This window comes from Palaemon carinicauda, chromosome 30, assembly GCF_036898095.1.
Source record: "Palaemon carinicauda isolate YSFRI2023 chromosome 30, ASM3689809v2, whole genome shotgun sequence".
Lineage (NCBI taxonomy): Eukaryota > Metazoa > Arthropoda > Malacostraca > Decapoda > Palaemonidae > Palaemon > Palaemon carinicauda.
Window position 1 is genome coordinate 30,442,137 of NC_090754.1, and position 21,202 is coordinate 30,463,338.

At 37.3% G+C, this 21,202-nt stretch overlaps 1 protein-coding gene across 1 annotated transcript; it reads left to right on the forward strand.

Moving 5' to 3' along the window:
• Positions 1–305: 305 nt before the first annotated feature.
• Positions 306–1,226, forward strand: LOC137623448 (putative HTLV-1-related endogenous sequence). The gene has a single exon (XM_068354283.1). It carries the CDS (start codon positions 306–308, stop codon positions 1,224–1,226), a length of 921 nt encoding a protein of 306 aa, XP_068210384.1.
• Positions 1,227–21,202: the final 19,976 nt, after the last annotated feature.

Below are 21,202 nucleotides of genomic sequence, written 5' to 3' on the forward strand. Positions count from 1 at the left end.
AACAATCAGCAAAAGCGAGATGGCAACAATCAGCGAAAGGGAGATGACAACAATCAGCGAAAGGGAGATGGCAACAATCAGCAAAAGCGAGATGGCAACAATCAGCGAAAGGCGGACGGCAAATAGCAACCCGCTTCCATCAGCGAAAGCGGTTTAGCAAATAGCGACCCGCTTCCACCAGCGGAAGCGGCACAGCAAAAGGAGGCCCGCTTCCTCCAGCGCAAGCAGTAAGGCAAAAAGCGGCCCGCTTTCTCCAGCGCAAGCGGTACGGCAAAAAGAGGCCCACTTCCATCCGCAAAAGTAGCATGCCAAATAGAAGCACGACAAAAAGAGGTCTGCTTCCACCAGCAAAAGTGGCACGGCAAAAAGAGGCCAGCTTCCACCAGCAAAAGCAGCACGGCAGAAAGAGGCCTGCTTCCGCCAGCGAAAGGTGGCACGGCACAGAGAGGCCGACTCCCGCCAGCGGAAGCGGCCCGGCAGAAACTGGCCCGCCTCCACCAACGGAAGCGGCCCGGCAGAAACTGGCCCGCCTCCACCAGCGGAAGCGGCCCGGCAGAAACTGGCCCGCCTCCACCAGCGGAAGCGGCCCGGCAGAAACTGGCCCGCCTCCACCAGCGGAAGCGGCCCGGCAGAAACTGGCCCGCCTCCACCAGCGGAAGCGGCCCGGCAGAAACTGGCCCGCCTCCACCAGCGGAAGCGGCCCGGCAGAAACTGGCCCGCCTCCACCAGCGGAAGCGGCCCGGCAGAAACTGGCCCGCCTCCACCAGCGGAAGCGGCCCGGCAGAAACTGGCCCGCCTCCACCAGCGGAAGCGGCCCGGCAGAAACTGGCCCGCCTCCACCAGCGGAAGCGGCCCGGCAGAAACTGGCCCGCCTCCACCAGCGTAAGTGGCACAGCAGAAACTGGCCCGCCTCCACCAGCGGAAGCGGCACGGCAGAAACTGGCCCGCCTCCACCAGCGAAAGCGGCACAGCAAAAACTGCCCCGCCTCCACCAGCGAAAGCGGCAAGGTAAAAACTGCCTTGCTTCCACCAGCGAAAGCGGCACGGCAAAAAGGGATTCGCTTCCACCAGCAATAGCGACACGGCAAAAAGAGGCCCGCTTCCACCAGCGGAAGCGGCACGGCAAAAAGAGGCCCGCTTCCACCAGCGGAAGCGGCACGGCAAAAAGAGGCCCGCTTCCACCAGCGGAAGCGGCACGGCAAAAAGAGGCCCGCTTCCACCAGTGAAAGCGGCACTGCAAAGAGCCCCGCTTCCATCAGTGAAAGCGGGACGGCAAAGAAAGAGAGAGTCCCGCTTCCTCATTGAAGTGGGATGAAAGGAGTACTCCACCATCGAAGCGGGACGAGAGGACGAGGCCTGGGATGAGAGGACTACTTCACCATCGAAGCGGGGTGAGCAAAGCGAGAAGAGGCCTACTTCACGAGTGAAGCAGGAAGATAGGAAGAAACCCGCTGAACGAGCTTAGCGGGAAGAAGCCCACATCACTAGCAAAAGGGACGGGAAGAGGCCCACCTTACCAGCATAAGGTAATTGGTCTTGCCATCCATACAAGAACACTTAGGTTACCCTGGATAATGTTCCAACTTCATACTATCCTGAAAGGAAAAAGAAAGTACTGGTAACTGCATCATTGCATTGCAAATATGTGTCAGTTGCTTTTGCTATGTTGTACTATTTCGTTTGCAGTTCTAGTCAAAATGTTTTAATCCCATATTTCATTTATTTTTATAATATTCATCAATAAACTTCAAGGTTATTTACATACTTTATTTCTCGCTTGTACAAGTATTTACCAAAGAGGCTATCCCAAATAGTTTGAATTCTTGCCAAAATAACTATATGTATAATTTCCACCATCGATATTATTTTAACAAAAAGTTCAGCAGCATGGATAACAAACGATAACCATGCGAATTGGCATTTCTCACTTTAATGAAAACTTGCTAATGGATGATTCATTGATGTGGACTGGATATCAAAGAAATGCTGCAAAAATCCATGTGTAGTGCCAACATTGCACACCACTGATGGCACTATTCGTTAATTGCGAAGGGAAGACAGATATTGGGAATGGAGGTAAAGCCAGCGTAACTGGGGTCAGAGGAAAGCTATAAAGACTACCCCCGAAAGGGGATTATAAGAAAGGAAGTGGGGAGCAGAGGTAAAGTAGGTGGATATAAAGCAAGAGCAACTTGGTTCAAGAAGAATGCTGCTAAGACCCTTGTGTAATACTTACGTTGCGCTGCACTGAGTCCACTGATGACACTACGCTTCTAGAGTGACATTAACTGTGGTGGTCAAAACCAGAATTGGCATCGTCATCTCTTTAAAACAACTGAACGTTGACATCATACAGAACTGAAACAAATGAAACATTACAATATAGAAATAAGTGGAATTTATAAGAAAATTACATCTAAAGAGATCATTATTAACAAAAAAGATAACATGTAGCATAACATTCACCACACTTAAGTCTTAAAGTTGCAAGCAAAACTAAAGGTAAAGCATTCATGATTCTTTAAGCTGCCAGGCTATTTCAATTGACAGCTCACGGTCCAAGTCCGGTCCTTCTGATTGTTGTATCTGCATCTCCGGCTCCAGGATGAGAAAACTATAATGAAAATAAATGGTCTTGCCAATGGATTCTTGAAAGTTAATTTCCTCGACTGATTGTAAGCTTAGTTTTGGTCTATCGTACATATATAATTATCCTATTAATTCTCCCAGGCATGGGGCTTGAATAAAAGTTTAGAATTTTCCATGCAATAGCAACAACAGAAAATGTGATACATAAGCTGGGAGGCATTACTTATTGGGAACGAGGTAGTATCGAACTTAAATGGAGCGAGTTCAGTGTTTCTTGATTTGCCTGGTGTCATCTTGGGCCCCTTATCAATATCATCCTGTATTCTTGAATAGGTCAGGAGTGAGGGAAGAGGTTGGGAGTGATTTTGGTCAATTAAGAAGGAATCAGACTTTCCTCAATTATCAAAACAATGCAAAGTCAAAGGTATTTTTGGGAGATGCCAAGAAAATGGAAATTGTTAGGATTTTTTTTTTTTGCAGACTGTCACATTTGAACGATCTCAATGATAATATACAAAGGCAAAATGACAGGTCTTCCACTTTATCTCAGTAGTATGAGCTTTTCAGAAGAATTTGAAGCTTTTTTAATAAAGATATTCAGTGCCAACTTCTTTATTTCCCCAGACTTTTGTAGCAAAAAGGGTGAAACAGATATGTTCAATTTATAGAGGAGCTGGTCAACATCTTCAAGGTACACTTTGATGACTGTGTCAGGAAAGTTACTGCCGATTATTCAAAACTCCTTTTTAGAGAAAAAAAAACTCCTTTTTAGAGACAAATAAGTAGATGCATCAAAACTCCAACTTGAACTAATAAATTTCTAGGAGACTGTAGAGCTAAGGAACTTAAAAGCAGTACTGTGTAATTGTACACTAGAACCCTTTTGGTTAAAAAAAAAAAAATTATCCCCTGCTAATTTTCCTGCTCTTCACAGTTTTGGCTATACTTACAGCATCGAGTCTGCTTTCTCAACTGTGACCTTCACGAAGAACAAATCTCGCTCTTGTATGACCTATGTGCACTTACATCACTGACTGACTCTCGATTACTCCATTAGTACCAAAATTTCGGGAACTGTGCCATTTCTCTCTCTACTTTCAGTCTTAATAATGTCATTGTAGGGTTGGCCACTCGAGTCCACTTTTCCATTTCTATTCCTTGCATTCTTCTTTCCTTAACCCCACCAAATCCATCCATCTGATCCGCTAATGGCCCACACTCCTCGTCCCTCACCACTGGCATGTTCTCGGCTCTCTTGATTGGTTCCACCTCCTCTCTTATTACATGGCCATTGAATCTCGGACGAGCTTCCCTAGCCTTACCTTTTACATTACATATACCAAACATTCTTCTTATATCTTGACTCGCCCTCCATTCCAATAGTGATACCCCAGCAATCCCATCTCACCATCCTCATCCTTGTTCTTATTAACGGTTTCTCTTCTTTTCTGTTAAGAGCCCAAGTTCCTCCCGCATATGATATTACGGGACTGATAACTATCTTATAAATCTTTATTTTGAGCCATGATAAGCTGAAAAATCATTATGAGACACCTGGCATATTTTACCTGGAATAAAAAATTATAAACTAAATAATGATAATCTATGAACTAATTTGATGAAAGATTTAAGATCTGATGTCATCCACCTGGTTATCTCAGCTTTTCTACCTCGCCTGCATGTAATTATGAATGTTAAAAAGAAAAATTAATGTTATAAAATGAATTTTTTAATATGTTGTATTCAACATAATACATTTGAATTATGTCATTAGAATATATAAAATAATCATTAAAATTTATAAAAATTTAAGAAAAACTATGTAATAAATGTTAATATAAATTACCTGCTGTAAGTATAACGGAGCTAAAAATATCTCAAGAAAGGTAAACAACGTCAGACTTCGGAAAATAGTTTTACTACCCAAAGATTTTTTTTTCAGTTTTTTTTTTTTGCTTATAAATAACAAATTTTTTTTTATATATTTAATAACAATTTTAGGTTATATATAAACTTAGTCTTGCTGATAAGCAGAAACAGGTTTATATACTCCTTAACGATACGTAAGTAAATTATTATATAGATCCATTTCAAGAAGAGTGCAAACAACAAATCACTTAAATCAGGACTAGAAAAATGCTGTAGCAAACCTATGAAAGGAAATTTAATTTATAATATTAGATTATGGTAGGAAAAAAATGAAAAAAGGGGACAACAAAGACTACCATAAAATATACCCTTCATGTTTGGTACTCACCGTATCAATCCTGGCAAAAAGGACTAAGAAAGGTCCAAGATAGAATATCCATCACTATTCACGAAGAGAATATCTTAGATTTGAAGATTATTTAGCAACGCATGTTGCTATTTCAACTCGGGCAAAGTCTTGTGTCTTCTTTATTCTATCTTCTGAATATGGATGTAGTCTTTGTATTATGAATTCTCCACAATGCACACACTGTTTAAGAACCTTCCTGACACCTGAAAAATGTTTGGGGATATAATAATTTTGTCTCAGTTCAGCAAGAACATAATAAAATCCTGAATGTAACAGTTTTTTTATTAGTATCCCAAATAATTTAGTTTGGTTAACTGGCTGGAAAGAACACATGACCTCTGTATGCTATCAATCCTATTTAGAATAAAAGGAGAATGCTTATAAAAATCGTCTAATTTAGATGAACAATAATGTTCTAATTTTTCTATGGCATTAAACAAAAAGAGCCAACCAAGTCTATTTATACACATGGTGACACTCAACACCCAGATTTAAGGCATGTAGTTCAAGAGAAGGCATGGATTTACTTTCCAACTGATTATTGACCAGTCATTTTTAGCATGCACAAAACTGAGCTTACCTATCTCAATATGCTGCAAGTCAACAATATATACAGAATTCACAACTCCCATCTGCAAAGACAATATTAAAGCTGCCATTATAAAGTACCTTAGAACCTGGAAATTTTCTAGGAGCCCCGTTAGTTTGCTTGCATATATTTTGCCATTTTATTTGGACATCTAGAGCTAATATTCGGTCCAATCTAATTTATTTTGACATTGCAGCTGATGCATAAATCTACAATAATTAATCTACAATAATTAAATAAAAGCCATATTAAATCCAAATATATCAAGCACGATCAATTGCCTGTAAAATAGATCTTTTGGTTTTGGCTTCAGAATTAAGAAAAATTAGTTAGTGAAAATTTCAGTGTTTGTCAAAGTTAATCCAATCAATTTAGCAGTATTGATCTCTGCATAATTATCAATTTGTTCCTGAAAAATATTTTCATTGGTAACAGCTTATGAATATAAAATTTAAAGGCTTAAATAATAGGCTACCAGGAAGTTATACTCAATCAAATTATTCTATAGTATTTGCAGTAATAGCTCCATTGTCCATGCAAATTAAGGGATAAATAATTTTTCTTCTAACTATGCTAACCTGGAATTCCCAGAAGGCTGCAAAATTAATATTTTAATACAGTAATTACATATATAAAAATGGGCTACATCTAAAGCCAAACGGCAAATGTACATTTTGAAAAACTACTAAAGAAAAATCTCACAGGGTAACACTTCTTATACCAAGAAAACAATTCAGCTTGATCATTCTCAACCAAGGACAACATATTGAAGGCTTCCTCAAGATCAAATAATAGCAATTTATTTTTAAATCTAAGGTGTGAAAAAGAGGAATTATATGGTTAAATGGTGGCACAAAGAAACATCATTGCTAAAATCTTAATAAAAAACACTATCCTACATTTTTTTTTTAGCATCTCTTTCGGGTTTTAAAATGGCCATGCAATGTAAAGAGGAGTACCGAGGTTTCACTACCCCGATCTTTACAATAAATCATGTATAGGCTAAAAAAAAAATCAGCATTCAATTATTCCTTTTAGTCTGGTCCACCTACTGTAAATAATTTTGATGATCAAGTTTCTTAACGTTGTCTTTAAGGTGGTGTTTTGACAGCCTTTCATTTTTTTAACAATAAATGAGACGCCTTTACTCCACAATAGGGGAACAACAATTCGTCCATTTGGTTTACTCTGATGAATATTTCTCATAGTGGAATCTACCTGCTTATTTTATAGTTTTCTCATTATAAATATTCTAATTATGATTCAAATAATAATCGCATTCAGATTCTAGTATTAGTTGTGTGCCATGTTACAGCTGCTTCTCCACCAATTCACCCTTATTATAAATCAACTACTGAATCTTCTGCGGGGTTGTTAAAAGATAAATCATCGGCCGTGTTAAATGTCGAACCTGAAGCTAGAAAAAATTGAAATTATCAGCAGTCTTAAAGTGGACATCTTATGTCCTCAAGAGACACAAGGACTCGGCACCACCAAAATTGCCATGCGTGCATTTGGCATTAGCCTATAGGCCTACTACTACCCAAACCCTTGTCCACAGTAATCCTATACACGTGAAAGAAAAAGCCTTTATCGTGAATATTGTTGACCTATTGGATGAGTTGATGCAGATAGTCCTAAAAGAGACTTTATAAAAACATCAACGTCATGTCTGTGTACAAACCACCACCTATACCATTTAAATGGCCTCAAAATCACAACCTTGGAAACGGGGCATCTTTTAGAGATTGGTGATTTCAATAGTCTAAACAACATATGGGAATAACACTGTCGGAGAGGCTGTTGAATAATGGGCTCTAAATAACAACCTAACTATTCTTCATAGTGGAAAAGACAAATCTATTTCATGACCTGGCATTTTTGTGTCGTCCTGTCACTACCCAACCTTTGAAAAACCAGTCTGAGGCGCAATTCTAAAATTCCAACACAAACCTATTGCTGTTAACATCAGACCAGTTATCAGAGCTCTCGAGTCTCTCAACATACACCAAGATTCAACCTCCGGAAAGAAAAGTGGGAATGTTTTACATAAGAGCTGGATGACAACATCGAAACTGTATCAGACAACTATTTTTTTTTAAACTTGTATGGAGAGTAACAAGGAAACATATTCGAAGAGGAAGCAGAAATAATTATATCCCATGTGTTGCATACCAAGGTAGAGATATTTACATTGCTTATATGAAAGCGTAGGATTAAGACCCGTTTGCACAAGACACCATTGAACTAGAGAGGTTTTGTTGGTCTCTGTAGCGAACGAGAAAAAGGAGAGATGGCACGAGCTGATAAAAGCACAGATATTACTCGATAAGTAAGAAAGCATGGAAAACAATCGGTAAACTGAACTCTGATAAGAAAGCGCTAAGAAAAATAGCTGCAGTAACCTTTCTTAAAAACTACCAGGCAAAAAAAAAAAAATAAAAAAAAAAAAGTTGATCACATGGAATGTCAAGAACCTGAAAAATGATAGCTACCCTGTTTATTTAGGCGTCACATTAGACCGAATACTATCTGTTTGGGAGCATGTAAGGAAAGTATAAGAGAAGGTAGCTACCAGTAATAACCTTCTTAGCAAACTTGCCAATTCAAATTGGGGAACAAACCCTCAAACACTTAGATAAACAGCTCCGGCACTCAACTACTCCACTGCCAAATACTGCTCACCAATCTGGAAAAGTCATGTCATTCCCATAAAGTTGACGCCGAACTCAATTAAGCCTGTCTCATAATTACTGGTGCCTTCAGACTAACCCCTGCCAGTACTCTATAGATTGACATGCATTTTACCACCGGGTATCCGCTGAAACAGCCCATTCAGACCCAGAAATATAAATATAATGATGAAAGCCACCTGCTGAATGCACCACTGGGTATATTAGCCAAAGAATGAAATCCAGCAAGAGCTTCACAGCTATTTCGTCTGCTTTCTCTAAATCAAGAATGAAACATTACAGAACTCCACCTTTGAAACTCTCAAACAATCTCTAATAAATACAGAAAAGGAGACAAAACTTTAAAAACAGTAAATGCACTGCTGAAAGGGTCTGAACAACAACAAATGCAGCCGTTTCTAGTCCACTGCAGGACAAAGACCTCAGATACGTCAATTCATGTCTGGTTCTGGGGTTTGGCCAGTTTTTATCATCACTCTGGCCAGCGTGAATTTGTGACAGACTGACGGTGCGAGATTTTCGTTTGATCGATCACAGAAAACCGCTATCGTGTGTGGCTCTAACTAGTACAGCTTTGCTGATCATATTCCTGAACACTGAAATATATGCACATTATAATTAAAATGCATAGTCACTGAATTCTGTTAACAGCTTATCGTAGATACTTTTAAAATCGAGATAAACCCAATTCGTAATTTATTTCCAAAACTGATTAAAATCTAAACAAATCCGATATAATTTCATTTCGATTGATGTACTTTTCAAAAATATTTGACACATTACTTAACTTTTTGGCTAATCAACATATCGAAACTAACAAAATTAATATAGAAATTCTACAGCAATGTAATAAAATCCATTTTCTTTAGTGTCCCTTTGAATAAAAGAAAACTATAAAAGGGAAACTATGTTACTTTACCAAATACCACGCTTTCTATAGAGTCCTTTCAATACACGTCATCAAACTTCCGGTCCGCCATCTTGGAGGGCATACAAAGACGCGTTCAGTGAATAGCTATGGTTGAACTGTTGAATATTTAGCCATTTCATCACATTCACATTCACACAATGCCCAGTTTTTGCGCTATTGTTGGCTGTGGGAATCGAGGACGAAGAGATGACAAGAGTTTCTACTGCATACCGGCAGTTATTCAGAATCAGGACAAAGATACAGAGGAATTATCCAAGAGCAGACGTGACTTGTGGTTGACCAGAATATCACGGGCCGATCTTCGTGAATCCTCACTACCCTGCGCACGTATCTGTTCTGATCATTTCATATCAGGTCAGTCTCGGCTAGGCCCTAAAAGTATCATTATTCCTGTGTAAACATGCTATATCCCATCGCATGGGTGACTTCACAAGTATCATCGTCAGTTCAGTGTGTAGTGTGTGTGGGGGAGGGGGCATCTCAATTTTTAAACATCAAAAGGGGCATCTCAGATTTACAAAACAAAAATTAAAAGCGCCCATATTGGCTATATTAACAAAGGCTACTTACCTAGGTCTCTCTTTCGCCAAGGTGCTCATGCCTATATATAATTAAGTGTATATTTAAATTTATTTTAATTTGTGTATTAAATTGTGCAGACATACAGGCCTATGTGATGAATAAACATTGATTATAAATAATAATAATAATATCTGAAGGCTGGTTTAATCCGAAGGGGTCTTCAGCTTATATATGAAACATCGAAAAAATAATTAAACTTGCGCATTTAATTGCAAGGAGGCAAAACGATCATCCAAGAGCATTACAATAGAGTTTGTCCATCATATGTTTATATGTATATAAGGAATTATAGCATTTGTAACCAAACACAAACACAATGGTTAGGCATGAACTGATAAAGATTTGACATAATAATGCAAAACTTTTACATACATTTTGACAATAAAAAATTATAATACACAAGGTTAGGCTAAATGATCAATATTAGCATTATAATTATAAACACTCTCTTCATCGGCCCAGTGTTTATCTAATTTTGGACTTAAAAGCATTAAAGGGAAAAACAACAAATTTTGGAAGCAGATTATTCAATGGAAATGTATGCCCACTCATGTTCTGGGTTGGCCGACAGTACCAAGTAGTTCACCATATCAATGTATGAAATACTGGGAAAATCATCAATATTTTGACTGAATGAATTCTGCATCTGGTATGGATCTAGGCCATCAATTAGATCGAGTTTCTGCTTGTAAAAACGCTTATCATCACCTGACAATTGTTTGACAAAGTCGCTCTCATTGTCCATATTCGCTGTAGCAGCCGCCATGTTTTCGCTTTGTATGCCCTCCAGTATGGCCGCCGGCGATTTCCAGTGACGTCATTGAAAGCACTCTATAGTATTGGATTTATAGGACTAGTTTGGCAAGCCCTACGCTAGATCCTATGAAGCCATTCAGCATCTAGTGTACCCAAACTAAAACCATACTTGTGCATTTCATGGCCGTGTCCATTTTCAGTGATGAAATCAAACCAAAGCATCAGATATAGATCGTATTTTGGAAATAGCTATTTGAAGCCAAAACTTAATTGGCAAAACTATGATAATGTTTATTGTGAATAATTAAAGCACTTAAGCCTAAATAGATTAAATTTAAAGGGAAACTTTGTAAAATTCAGTAAGCACACAGAGAGGGGATAGTTGTGACGTAAAGTTTGAAGTCAGACGAAATTTCAGGGTTTCCAGTAGTGTGATCATGACCGTAGAAATATAAATTTGGCAATCATGCACAATTAGCAATACCCGAATTGTAAGAAAATGGATGATAATCTAAATTTTATCTGTATAGTCAAAGTAAATAGATAAACGTAAGAGACTTTGCCTAAACTTAATAGAGTTTGAACTACTATTTTGCTTCTACTGTAGATGTGACTATAGTAGTTAAAACCATCAATTGAAACAGATTTAAGACAAAAAAAAAAAAAAAAGTAGCATGACCATCAAATTTCAGTACTAAAGTTAGGTAGGCAAATTATTGTTAAGAATTACTATAATATTACAGTTTCTATTGGTGATACCACGGATAATGGACAAGAACTTGGCATATATGTTACAGTCAATATATAAATCCTGACAGTTTGTAAAATGACTGAACTTTTAAGGCAATATGTGAATTGCCTGGAATCGCACAGGAATTTGGTAGATATAACCTACACTTGGCATTATTATTATTATCATTATTATTATTATTATTATTATTATTATTATTATTATTATTATTATTATTGACCTCGTAACTGCAAGATTGCTTTCGCGTTGCATTATGCCAAAAGGAAAGAATATAATTCTCATTATCACTATTATTATCATTATCAGCTAAGCTAAAACCCGATTTGAAAAATCATGGGTTTTGTACTATTTTACTTTGACTATAGCTATTATAACAATTTACATTTACCCTCTCCCAATGTCATACGTAACCTTTGGAATTTGAAAGCTAGGGGAGGATATAAAGGAATATGAAAATTATTTGAAGTTGCCCTCTGATGATTGCCTGCTCACACAAACAGTAGTGTTTCCTGAAATACATATTCATATATGCTGAATTGATGCATACCAATTGTAGATATTCTATCAAAGGAAAAAAAAAGAGTTGTTATTGGACTCGTGAATTGGGTATACCCTGTAAGGAAGGTTTTTCAGTCTGGACAAAATTTCCTAAGTATACCAAAGCTCATTATTTTAGCCAATAAATTTTCTGTTACAATGTTATATCAAATAACAACAAGTTGGTCTATACAACTTAATTATAAATTGGAATCATTGCCTAAAATATTATGATACTGATTATTCGATAGTGAATTACTTTAAATCAAAATGTCTATCTTTGTAAAAAAAAGTTGTTCGCGAGAATGGTATAGCAAAGATCACATCAAATATACTATATAATTGTAAGTTATGTATTATTATAATGATATAATTAAGAACCATGAAATTATATTGAATTTGCGTTCACAAATTTTTTGTGATTTCCCAGCCATCACTCAGCTGACAGCTCTAACAAGTAGTACAGTACTTCCTCCTTCCTAACCTAGGAGGATTAATACTACTCCTAACGTCCTCCCCAACCGGTCCCCCGCCCCCCCCCCCTCCCCCCTCGCCCCGCGTCCTGCTTCCGCCTGTTGTTGCCCTCCCCCTAACAACCAAACTCTTCTACACCTGAAATTCTGGAATCTATAGATATTGGGGGGGACAGGGGGACTGAAGACGACAGGACTTTTGTATTTAACTATACATATTAAATTAAATTCTTATTTTAATCGGCAGCCAATGTGAATCGATTAGTATCCTATAGCATTCCTTTCATTATTGTGAATCATATTATACCTTTCATCCCTCCAGTTCCTCTATTTCTTCACTATTTATTCTTCCCATATATCCAAATCAGCAGATAGTAGGATTATTACGGTTTCAGCAATTGCAATTCTTATTTCTAGTGCCGTATCTCCAAAACCACCAAATTTTATGCGTCATGAATTCCATTTAATCTTTCCATTATTCTATCCTTCGTTTATAACCACCTTTATCATGTACAGTATCATACCCAATAGAAATTGTCTTCAGTTACCTTCCTAGCTAGTTACATAATAACACGCCTGACGACTTGGGTCTAGAAGGCAAAAATTTTCGCGGTTTTTATGTTATGGAAGTTAGCTATTGCCAGTTTGCTACTTAGACTCTTTCCTTTCTGATGCTGATAGGGACATTCTGACTACACAAAATATACAGGACCACGTCTAAGAGTTTTTACTTGAAATGGTATTCATATCTCTTTGCACAAGAGCATAATATTGTACCTTACATTTTCACCTTGTAATTTTATGCCTTCTAGTTAGTTCTTCTTGTCTAATTAATTTTCCATATATCAAGGATACCCCTTTCTATTCGTATTTTTCCTAGATCTTTGATGCAATGCTATGCGAAGTTTGTCGAAGTCTTTGAGCTAATCTCCAAACCACATACGTAGAAGGCCCCCAGTACTTCTTATAGTCAATGATTCATCAAATGATCTATGTGACATTTCCTTCCATTTCCCCCAACACTTGAGTTTGCTGGCTTTCAATTCATTTCCGCTATTTTAATTCACTTTCTCGAAATATTTTGCTTATTGTATTTATAAACCATCCTCTTCTGTTATTTAGCCTGCTTCATTTCGTTTACCTTTATTTAAAGATGATATTCCCATTCCACTGTACTCCCCAGCGGTTGCTACTACTTCGTAAGTGGGTCCTGGTCCAACATATCTATGAAAAACAATCATTCTTTCATATCTTTATACATATTCTAAACCATTTACCCCCGATATCTGGCCTTCTTTTGTTTCTCCTACTTATCGAATAGAATGGTTGTATTTGATCAACTGTTGTGTTTCGGCTGAGCTTACTTGCTTCTTCCTTGAAAAGATCCAAGTAAAATTCTTCCAACTCCTTCCCTATATCTTGCACATAATCACTAAATTTCCATTCTTGACTGCATACGGTACATTTCCTTTATCGTTATTTTATTCTGAAGTCCCAAAAGGATGCAGCTTATATTTTTTTCATTGTTATTAAGCTTTTCTACAGTTTTATTACTTCTATCTCCATGCTCTTTGGTATCGCCTTTTACTAGGCACTCCGCTACTACTGGCTTTTCCTGTAGCTTTAGTAGCCTACTTCTGTCTCGCCTCTAAGGTGAATTTTTGGTATATCGCAGCCTCCTCTCTGCTCTTTTGTGTATCTGTTCTTTGGAAAAAAAAAATTCTATACAATTTCAATTGATGCTGCCTTAAATTTTTGTGGTTGTTGATAGTTTTGCTAAGTCATCATATTTTCTTATAGAACAGTGAACAATTGTATTTCAATTCCTTCTAATCCTTATATGGTGCTTAGATCTTAGCTTCATTAGAGAATTTCTTAATTCCTGCTTCTCTCTCTTCACTTATTCTTCCATATCCAATATTACCTTCTTCCCATCCGGATCAAGTTAAGATTAGCACCCCAGAAGAACAGGGAGTGCTTACGGGTCGACCGAGGAAAAGGCCCGTGCCAACAAGAAGAGTTTGTTTTAAACCGAACAGGGAGTGCTTATCTTTACTTGCTTAAATTCGCGTAAATTAACATTTCTATTAAGTTTCATTAACGAGCTGTTTTTTTTTATCTATTTGGGATAATTATTTACGTTGTTCTGACGGGTTGAGTTTTCTTTTCAATAGTTCAACACTTACTCGATTAATAAGATGCTTAAACGCGTTCTTTGCTCTTCTTATTTGAGGATATAGCTTTTGCTGTTCTGATGGGTTGTTTCTTCTTATGGATTTTTAAACCCTTGCTTATTGTCTTAGAAGGTAGCATTTTAATTTTTAGTATGATATACCTCAAAGTCTAAAGGAAATCATTCCTAACATGGACCATTTTTTGTATGAACAAATTAAGCAACTGTTGGTTGAGGACCCGACTCCTGCGATTAACTGGATGAAGCAGCAATCTTTTAAAAGCCGAACTGAATTGCATTCAATGTAACATTTTAATGAAATAGACAAAACTTTCTTCAACTCAAGACAAATATGTCTGGATGTGCCAAGTTCAGGAATGCAGTAAATATAAGCACTACGAATCAATTTGCAAAGATTCTTTTTTCATCGCTCAAAGCTTTCTTAAACTGGATAAGAGGAATCTTCTACTGGTGTCAAGCACCGAGTGTTTTGCAAACCATACAGTTATTGAATGTTTCAAGAGTTACACTTATTAACATATTTAGCTTTTTTCGTTAAATCATTTTGAAAACAACCCTATCAAGTTTGGTAGACCAGGCACAACGGTACAAATTGATGAATCTTCTTTTAGACATAAATCAAAGCACCATAGGGGACGTTCTCCTCAGAATCCACTATGGGTATTTGGAATAGTTGATCCTACTTCATCACCAACCCTAGGTTATATAGAGATAGTCGACTCGCGCAATGCCGAAACGCTGATGCCGATAACAAGGAAAGTAGTTATACCTGGAACAATTATTCACATGGATCAATGGAAAGCATGAAGGAACATTGAAAGGGACCTTGGATTCGCGCATCATACTGTTAACCATTCCTTGAATTTTGTTGACAGGACTACCGGTGTTCATACACAAGGAGTACAGAGATACTGGAACTAACACAAAATGAGGATAAAACGGATGATCAGATGTGAACGAAAAATTTTGAACTCTTATTTGCCCGAATTCATGTAGAGCGAATGAAACAAGAACGTCAAGAAAATATAATTTTAATCAATTTTTTTTACGTGTATGATTTCGGGACTCTACTTCAAATTTCAATGTTTTTTAATTTTTATTTTAATGTGCACTTCAAAAAATATAATCTACGATTCTAATATTTCTTATATCTTAAGGAGATTAACGTAAAAATAATATAGTGTGTTTAAAGTTGAAACCATAATAATATGCGTGCTCGCTCCTAGCAGGAGTGCTTAACTATACTTGATCCCATTAGGGAATGGTCATCTTTACTTGCTCAAATTCGGAAGTGCTTTCCTTACTGGTCAGTTATGTGGGCGCCTATCTTTACTTCCCCTTCTCTATTCTTGTCCATTTGCCCTCGCCTAATCTTTAGCCCTATGCTTTGATAATTTTACTTAGATATCTACTTTTGACAATTCTTCGTGGTTGTGGTCGTATACAATTAATTCCTGTTTTGCAATTACAATCACCTGTTATGATAATTTCTATTTTATCTAAGCTCTTACAACTTCTTTCTCTATTGATCTAAACAGTCTAAAATTTCTTTAAATCCGCAATATTCCCCACACCAAGTTCTATAGAATAAAAGGTGTACACATCTTCGTTCCAAAACTAACCGAGGTCTGCGCAGGGTGTCTGACGTCACTCGCTACTGTATATGGCAAGTGAACAATATGCTACACACCAACCCATTTAAGCAAGGAAATATATACTATTTACGAAGCAAGATAATAATGACTGAGGATATAGTGAATACGTCTACTTTTATAACAAATAACTTCTGCTCAATGAAATGATTACCAATAAGTTTTTACACAAGTCAACCTATATCTAAATTTGACAAATGCATGTTTGAATGAGTTTTGATATTGGTAATAAAATATTGTGTGGAAATCCTCCTCCTTCTAAGAATGGGTTCGAATTTCATACTAAATGTAGTTTATTTAATTTTTTCTCGAGGTTTCATAAGAAGTGCATCCATAAAACGGGAAAATGTGCAGTTTATTGTGACTTATTATACTAGTTCCGATAACTATATTAGATTTCATATTTATAATCACATCAAGATTAATTGCATACTAATCGTAAAGCCAATGACAGTTTACCTATACAACTATAATCTTAGAAACACGTAAAGTACTTAAGGAAGGAGAGAGAGAGAGAGAGAGAGAGAGAGAGAGAGAGAGAGAGAGAGAGAGAGAGAGAGAGAGAGAGAGATATTTTCTGCCTTATACAGTTAATAGATATTTTCCCCTTTACAGAGTATACTGGAAAATAGATCTCTTAGCCGACTAGCAAAACGGGAAGGTTAAAAAACTAAGGAATCGAGAAGTATTCTTGAATTAGCCCAGAAGTTGAGAAAAATTAATAAGAAACCAAGGTCCCTCACCAGCCCCACTCCTTAAAAGTTGGGAAATACAAACCATATATTAGAAACGAAAATGTAGAAAAAATAACTAACAATATAATAACTATAAAATTCGAGCACCACCATTATTGTAACACTATTACTCCATCTTAATGCTCGGCCTCTTCATCATTACAGTATTGGGCTATATCTAAAGGAAATAATTACTTCGTAGGTAGTAGGTTGGCCAGGGCACCAGCCACCCGTTGAGATACTACCGCTAGTTTGTTATGGGGTCCTTAGACTGGCCAGACAGTACTACACTGGATCCTTCTCTCCGATTACGGTTCATTTTCCCCTTGCCTACACATACACCGAATAGTCTGGCCTATTCTTTACACATTCTCCTCTGTCCCCATACACCTGACAACACTGAGATTACCAAAGAATTCTTCTTCACCCAAGGGGTTAACTAATGCACTGTAATTGTTCAGTGGCCACTTTCCTCTTGGTAAGGGAAGAAGAGACACTTTAGCCATGTCAAGCAGCTCTTCTAAGAGAATGACACTCCAAAATCAAACCATTGTTTAGAGAACAATGGTTTGATTTTGGAGTGTTTTGTGTAGTACCATGGCCTTCCACTGTTTTTGGTTAGAGTTCTCTTGCTTGAGGGTACACTCGTGCACACTATTCTATCTTTTTTTCTCTTCCTCAAATTTTTACAGTCTATATAGGAAAAATTACTTTACCGTGGTTACTGTTCTTAAAATATTTCATTTTCCTAGTTTCCTTTCCTTACTAGGCTATTTTCCCTGTTGGAGGCCCTTGGGCTCATAGCATCATGCTTTTCCAACTAGGGTTGTAGCTTAGCAATTAATAGTAATAGTAATGAATAGCAATCTGCATCATTAATAACAAACGATTTACTACGACCTCAAATACGTGAATAAAACATGTTTATGAAAGTATAACATTAATAGTTCGGTATTTAGCTAAATACCCGAATCATTTGGTATTTTTCTTTTATTTGAATAAAAAAAATGAGTTGGCCTTGTATTACGCATATATAAAAAAAAGAATAAAGTTCATGGGAATCAAAAATTGAACACACAATTGGATGTTCATAAAATTCTACCGCAACTGACAAGCGCAATCTATTACACCATGAAAACCATTATATTCAATTGGTCTTGATATATCGCGTGAAATAACCACTTGAATTGAACATACACATTATATATATATATATATATATATATATATATATATATATATATATATTTATATATATATATATATATATATATATATATATATATATATATATATATATATATATATAAATATATAAAAGTTTTTTACTATACAATATATACCCCGATAACAGAGAATTTTTATGTATACTCATCACCCGAATAGGGTCAACCCTGTAGTCTCGTCCCTGGTGACGTCACAAATTTCCAGAGACGTGGCATCTCGAGTTTTAATCTGACTAAACTGATCTTGAGTAGACCTTGTGATTTTGTTTTTCTAGACCTATGTTTTGATCTGCAGTATTCCCCAGTAAAAGTACAGTGGTAACGTATTTGCCTAGCATTCGCATTGCAGCAGATCGATCCCAGCTGTTTACTGGGGAGACCAGTGCTATTTTTGGGCACCAGAGAGGTTGTTGGGCTTGCATGGCTAACGTTCTGGCGATCTTCTATTCTCATGATACTGGAACTAAAACAAGACACCTTTAACCTTTAATAGCGTCGCTGTCTACCCTAAGGTCTTTTATGAATGCCCTTGAAGATACTCCATCTATAGCAATTACCTAGAACACTCTGTTTACATACCTATTCCTTCCTCATTTCTATTTATTGTGCCCCTGTTAATAGGTTTCACCAGGTATTCCCTTGTCACCTTTCTCCTAATCAGTACCTATACCCATTCGGCTCCTTCCTCCTATCAAATTTCCTTATGCCTTACGTCTACTCTTTCCGTCTTTTTCCTGTTCTCCATTGACTTTATGCTTTCGTCATTTTTGTCGCTAACGAATAGAGTGACCTTATATGAAATGCCATTTTTTAAAGATCCCTCACGCAACCTGTAGCTCAGTCATTCCCTGTAACCATAGAATTGGGAGCGAGGGTGAGGGGGTGGGGTGGGAGCAGCTGATATTTTCGGCGGCGGAATCAGTAACTCCTATACAAATAAATATACTAAAATAAAATTCTAAGGGATAATTTAGATATATATAAGCTTTGTTTCTGCCAATTTTCATGTTCATACCTGCTATAGGCATGCCCTGGCTGTCACTTTTGTTCGTAAATTACGACTTTTAGAGAAAAAATCAGTGAGGAGGAGCAAACTACTCCTAGAGTTTTACAGATATACAAATAATTTTCACAGGATTTGATGGGTGTTATGTGAACTACATTTACTTTGTCCATACCAATTTTCATTTTGATATCTGCCATAGAAAAGCCACAGCAAACTTTTATTTTGGTATGGGTTGAATGGTTATTTTTGGTGGAGTAAATTGTTCCTAGAATAATTCACATATTCAAGTGAAAATTTCAGAGATTGATGGGAAAAGTCTCTATCCCTATAAAATTCCATAGTAATATCTACAATTGAAAAGACACAATTATCACGTAGCCTTCTTCAATGTGATGTTAAATGTAGTAACATTACAGTGCACTGTGAGATAGTAAGCGACATCGACGAGGGACAATGCCGATCTCATAACAGTATCCGTCCCAAGTTTAGCTCTTTTCTTGCTCATGATATAACTTTTCATCATTTGAGCCTCTCCCTTGGGGGCGTCTATCGTTTTCTGTTTAATGGGCTACCATGGGTCTGTTCAGCTCTTTCAGATCTAAGTATTACTTGGCTGTCCTTATTTCGTCACAATCGCTTGGTTAATGACACTTATTTTTTTAATCTACACTCACTGCCTGTCCTTATAAGTTCAACATTTTTTTTTACTATACTTTTAATATGTTCCTGTAACAGTGGTTTCGTAGGTTCCGTTTAAATTTATGGTCGAAATAGTATTTGCACAGATGACATAGCTTGTCTTTATTATTTTACATTAATCCTCTAATCCTGATGTGTTCTGTAGTACTTCTTCATCTATCTCTTCATACAATCTTGTAATTTTCTTGTTTCTAACTTCTGGTATCGCCATTCTCTCGCCAAGAGTTAACTTTACCGTTTCTAAGCACTCCGAGTAAAACCAAAGCAGACCTTCGATACAGAAGCCGTTAAGTTTTCCTTTTATAAATAGTTGCTAGCGCTGAATAACAATTTTGGTCCCAGTGCTTGGGCTTGGGCTTTAACCACAGAGAAGGGAGAGAGGTAGTTTACATAGATGAGACTTGGTTCACAACCAGGATGAGCCACAGTATGGAAGGAGTTAAAAGACATCAAATAGGCTGCCTTAGTGCCTTGCAGAACTGATAGGTACCGGCTGGACATAGATTGAGAGGTTTGTGGTGGTAGCAGCTGGCACATCCAGCAGTTTTGTTGAAGGTCCATTTGTATATCTCGTCTATGTAAACTACCAACAGATATGACAGGGGAGCTGTTAATATGCTTGCTAACAATACAGTTTATGCCATCATTATCAGAGCCGCAGTCATTACATTGTAAGTTACCATAGTCAATTTAGAGTACAAACAGCCCCCTCTGTCCTCTTATAAACATAGAAATTGGACTTAATCAGGCTACCCGTCCCACATTGTACAACAACTAGAGCAGTTGTTGGTATCCTAGCAGAACTAGCTGAACCCTCAATACATTGTGAACAATATAATATTCGGTGTAGCCGAGGTCTTTGTTCTGCCACCTGCCCATTTGGAGCTCGGTGCCATTAAACGAGTGTGAACGTGCATAAAGCATCAAGTCCGTTCGTCATTGCATTTAATCACAAAAGTAGAGCTGAAGACGGGACAAGAGGAACCCAGGGGCCTTTGCGTCACCCAAACGAGTGGGCGGGTGCTGTCAAACAATCGACAGTTCGATGATTATCGCTGGTCGTCAGCAAATATCCAGGAGCCTGTTGGACCTTTCATTATCGATGACGAGAATGCTGAAGACCTGTACAGTACTTCAATGATTAAGACGAATAAAGTTACTGTGGCATTTTTTTCCCCTAGCCTCATGATTTTGCAGATATAAAATTATTTGCCCAATTTTAACATCACATTTCCTTCAGTTACGTTGAAGAAGAACAGGGGTTCCAAGTATGTAGAATTAATGCTAAAATGCTTGGATGGAAAACAAATGGGATACAGAGGCCTACAAATTAAAGTAATATACAAGTACGAAGTGTTCATTATAGCCACGGGACTGACCATGCATTAAAGGAACCGGGTTATATAACATTATCTTATAACATTACAGGTCCACATAAATCAACTGTTAGAATTTTTTTTTTTTTTAAAGCTTCTTGGTCCAATTCAAAAGTCGTAACATATATCTAAGGAA

Coding starts and splice junctions, on each gene's coding strand:
- LOC137623448 (XM_068354283.1), top strand. CDS start 306: ATGCCAAATAGAAGCACGACAAAAAGAGGTCTGCTTCCACCAGCAAAA.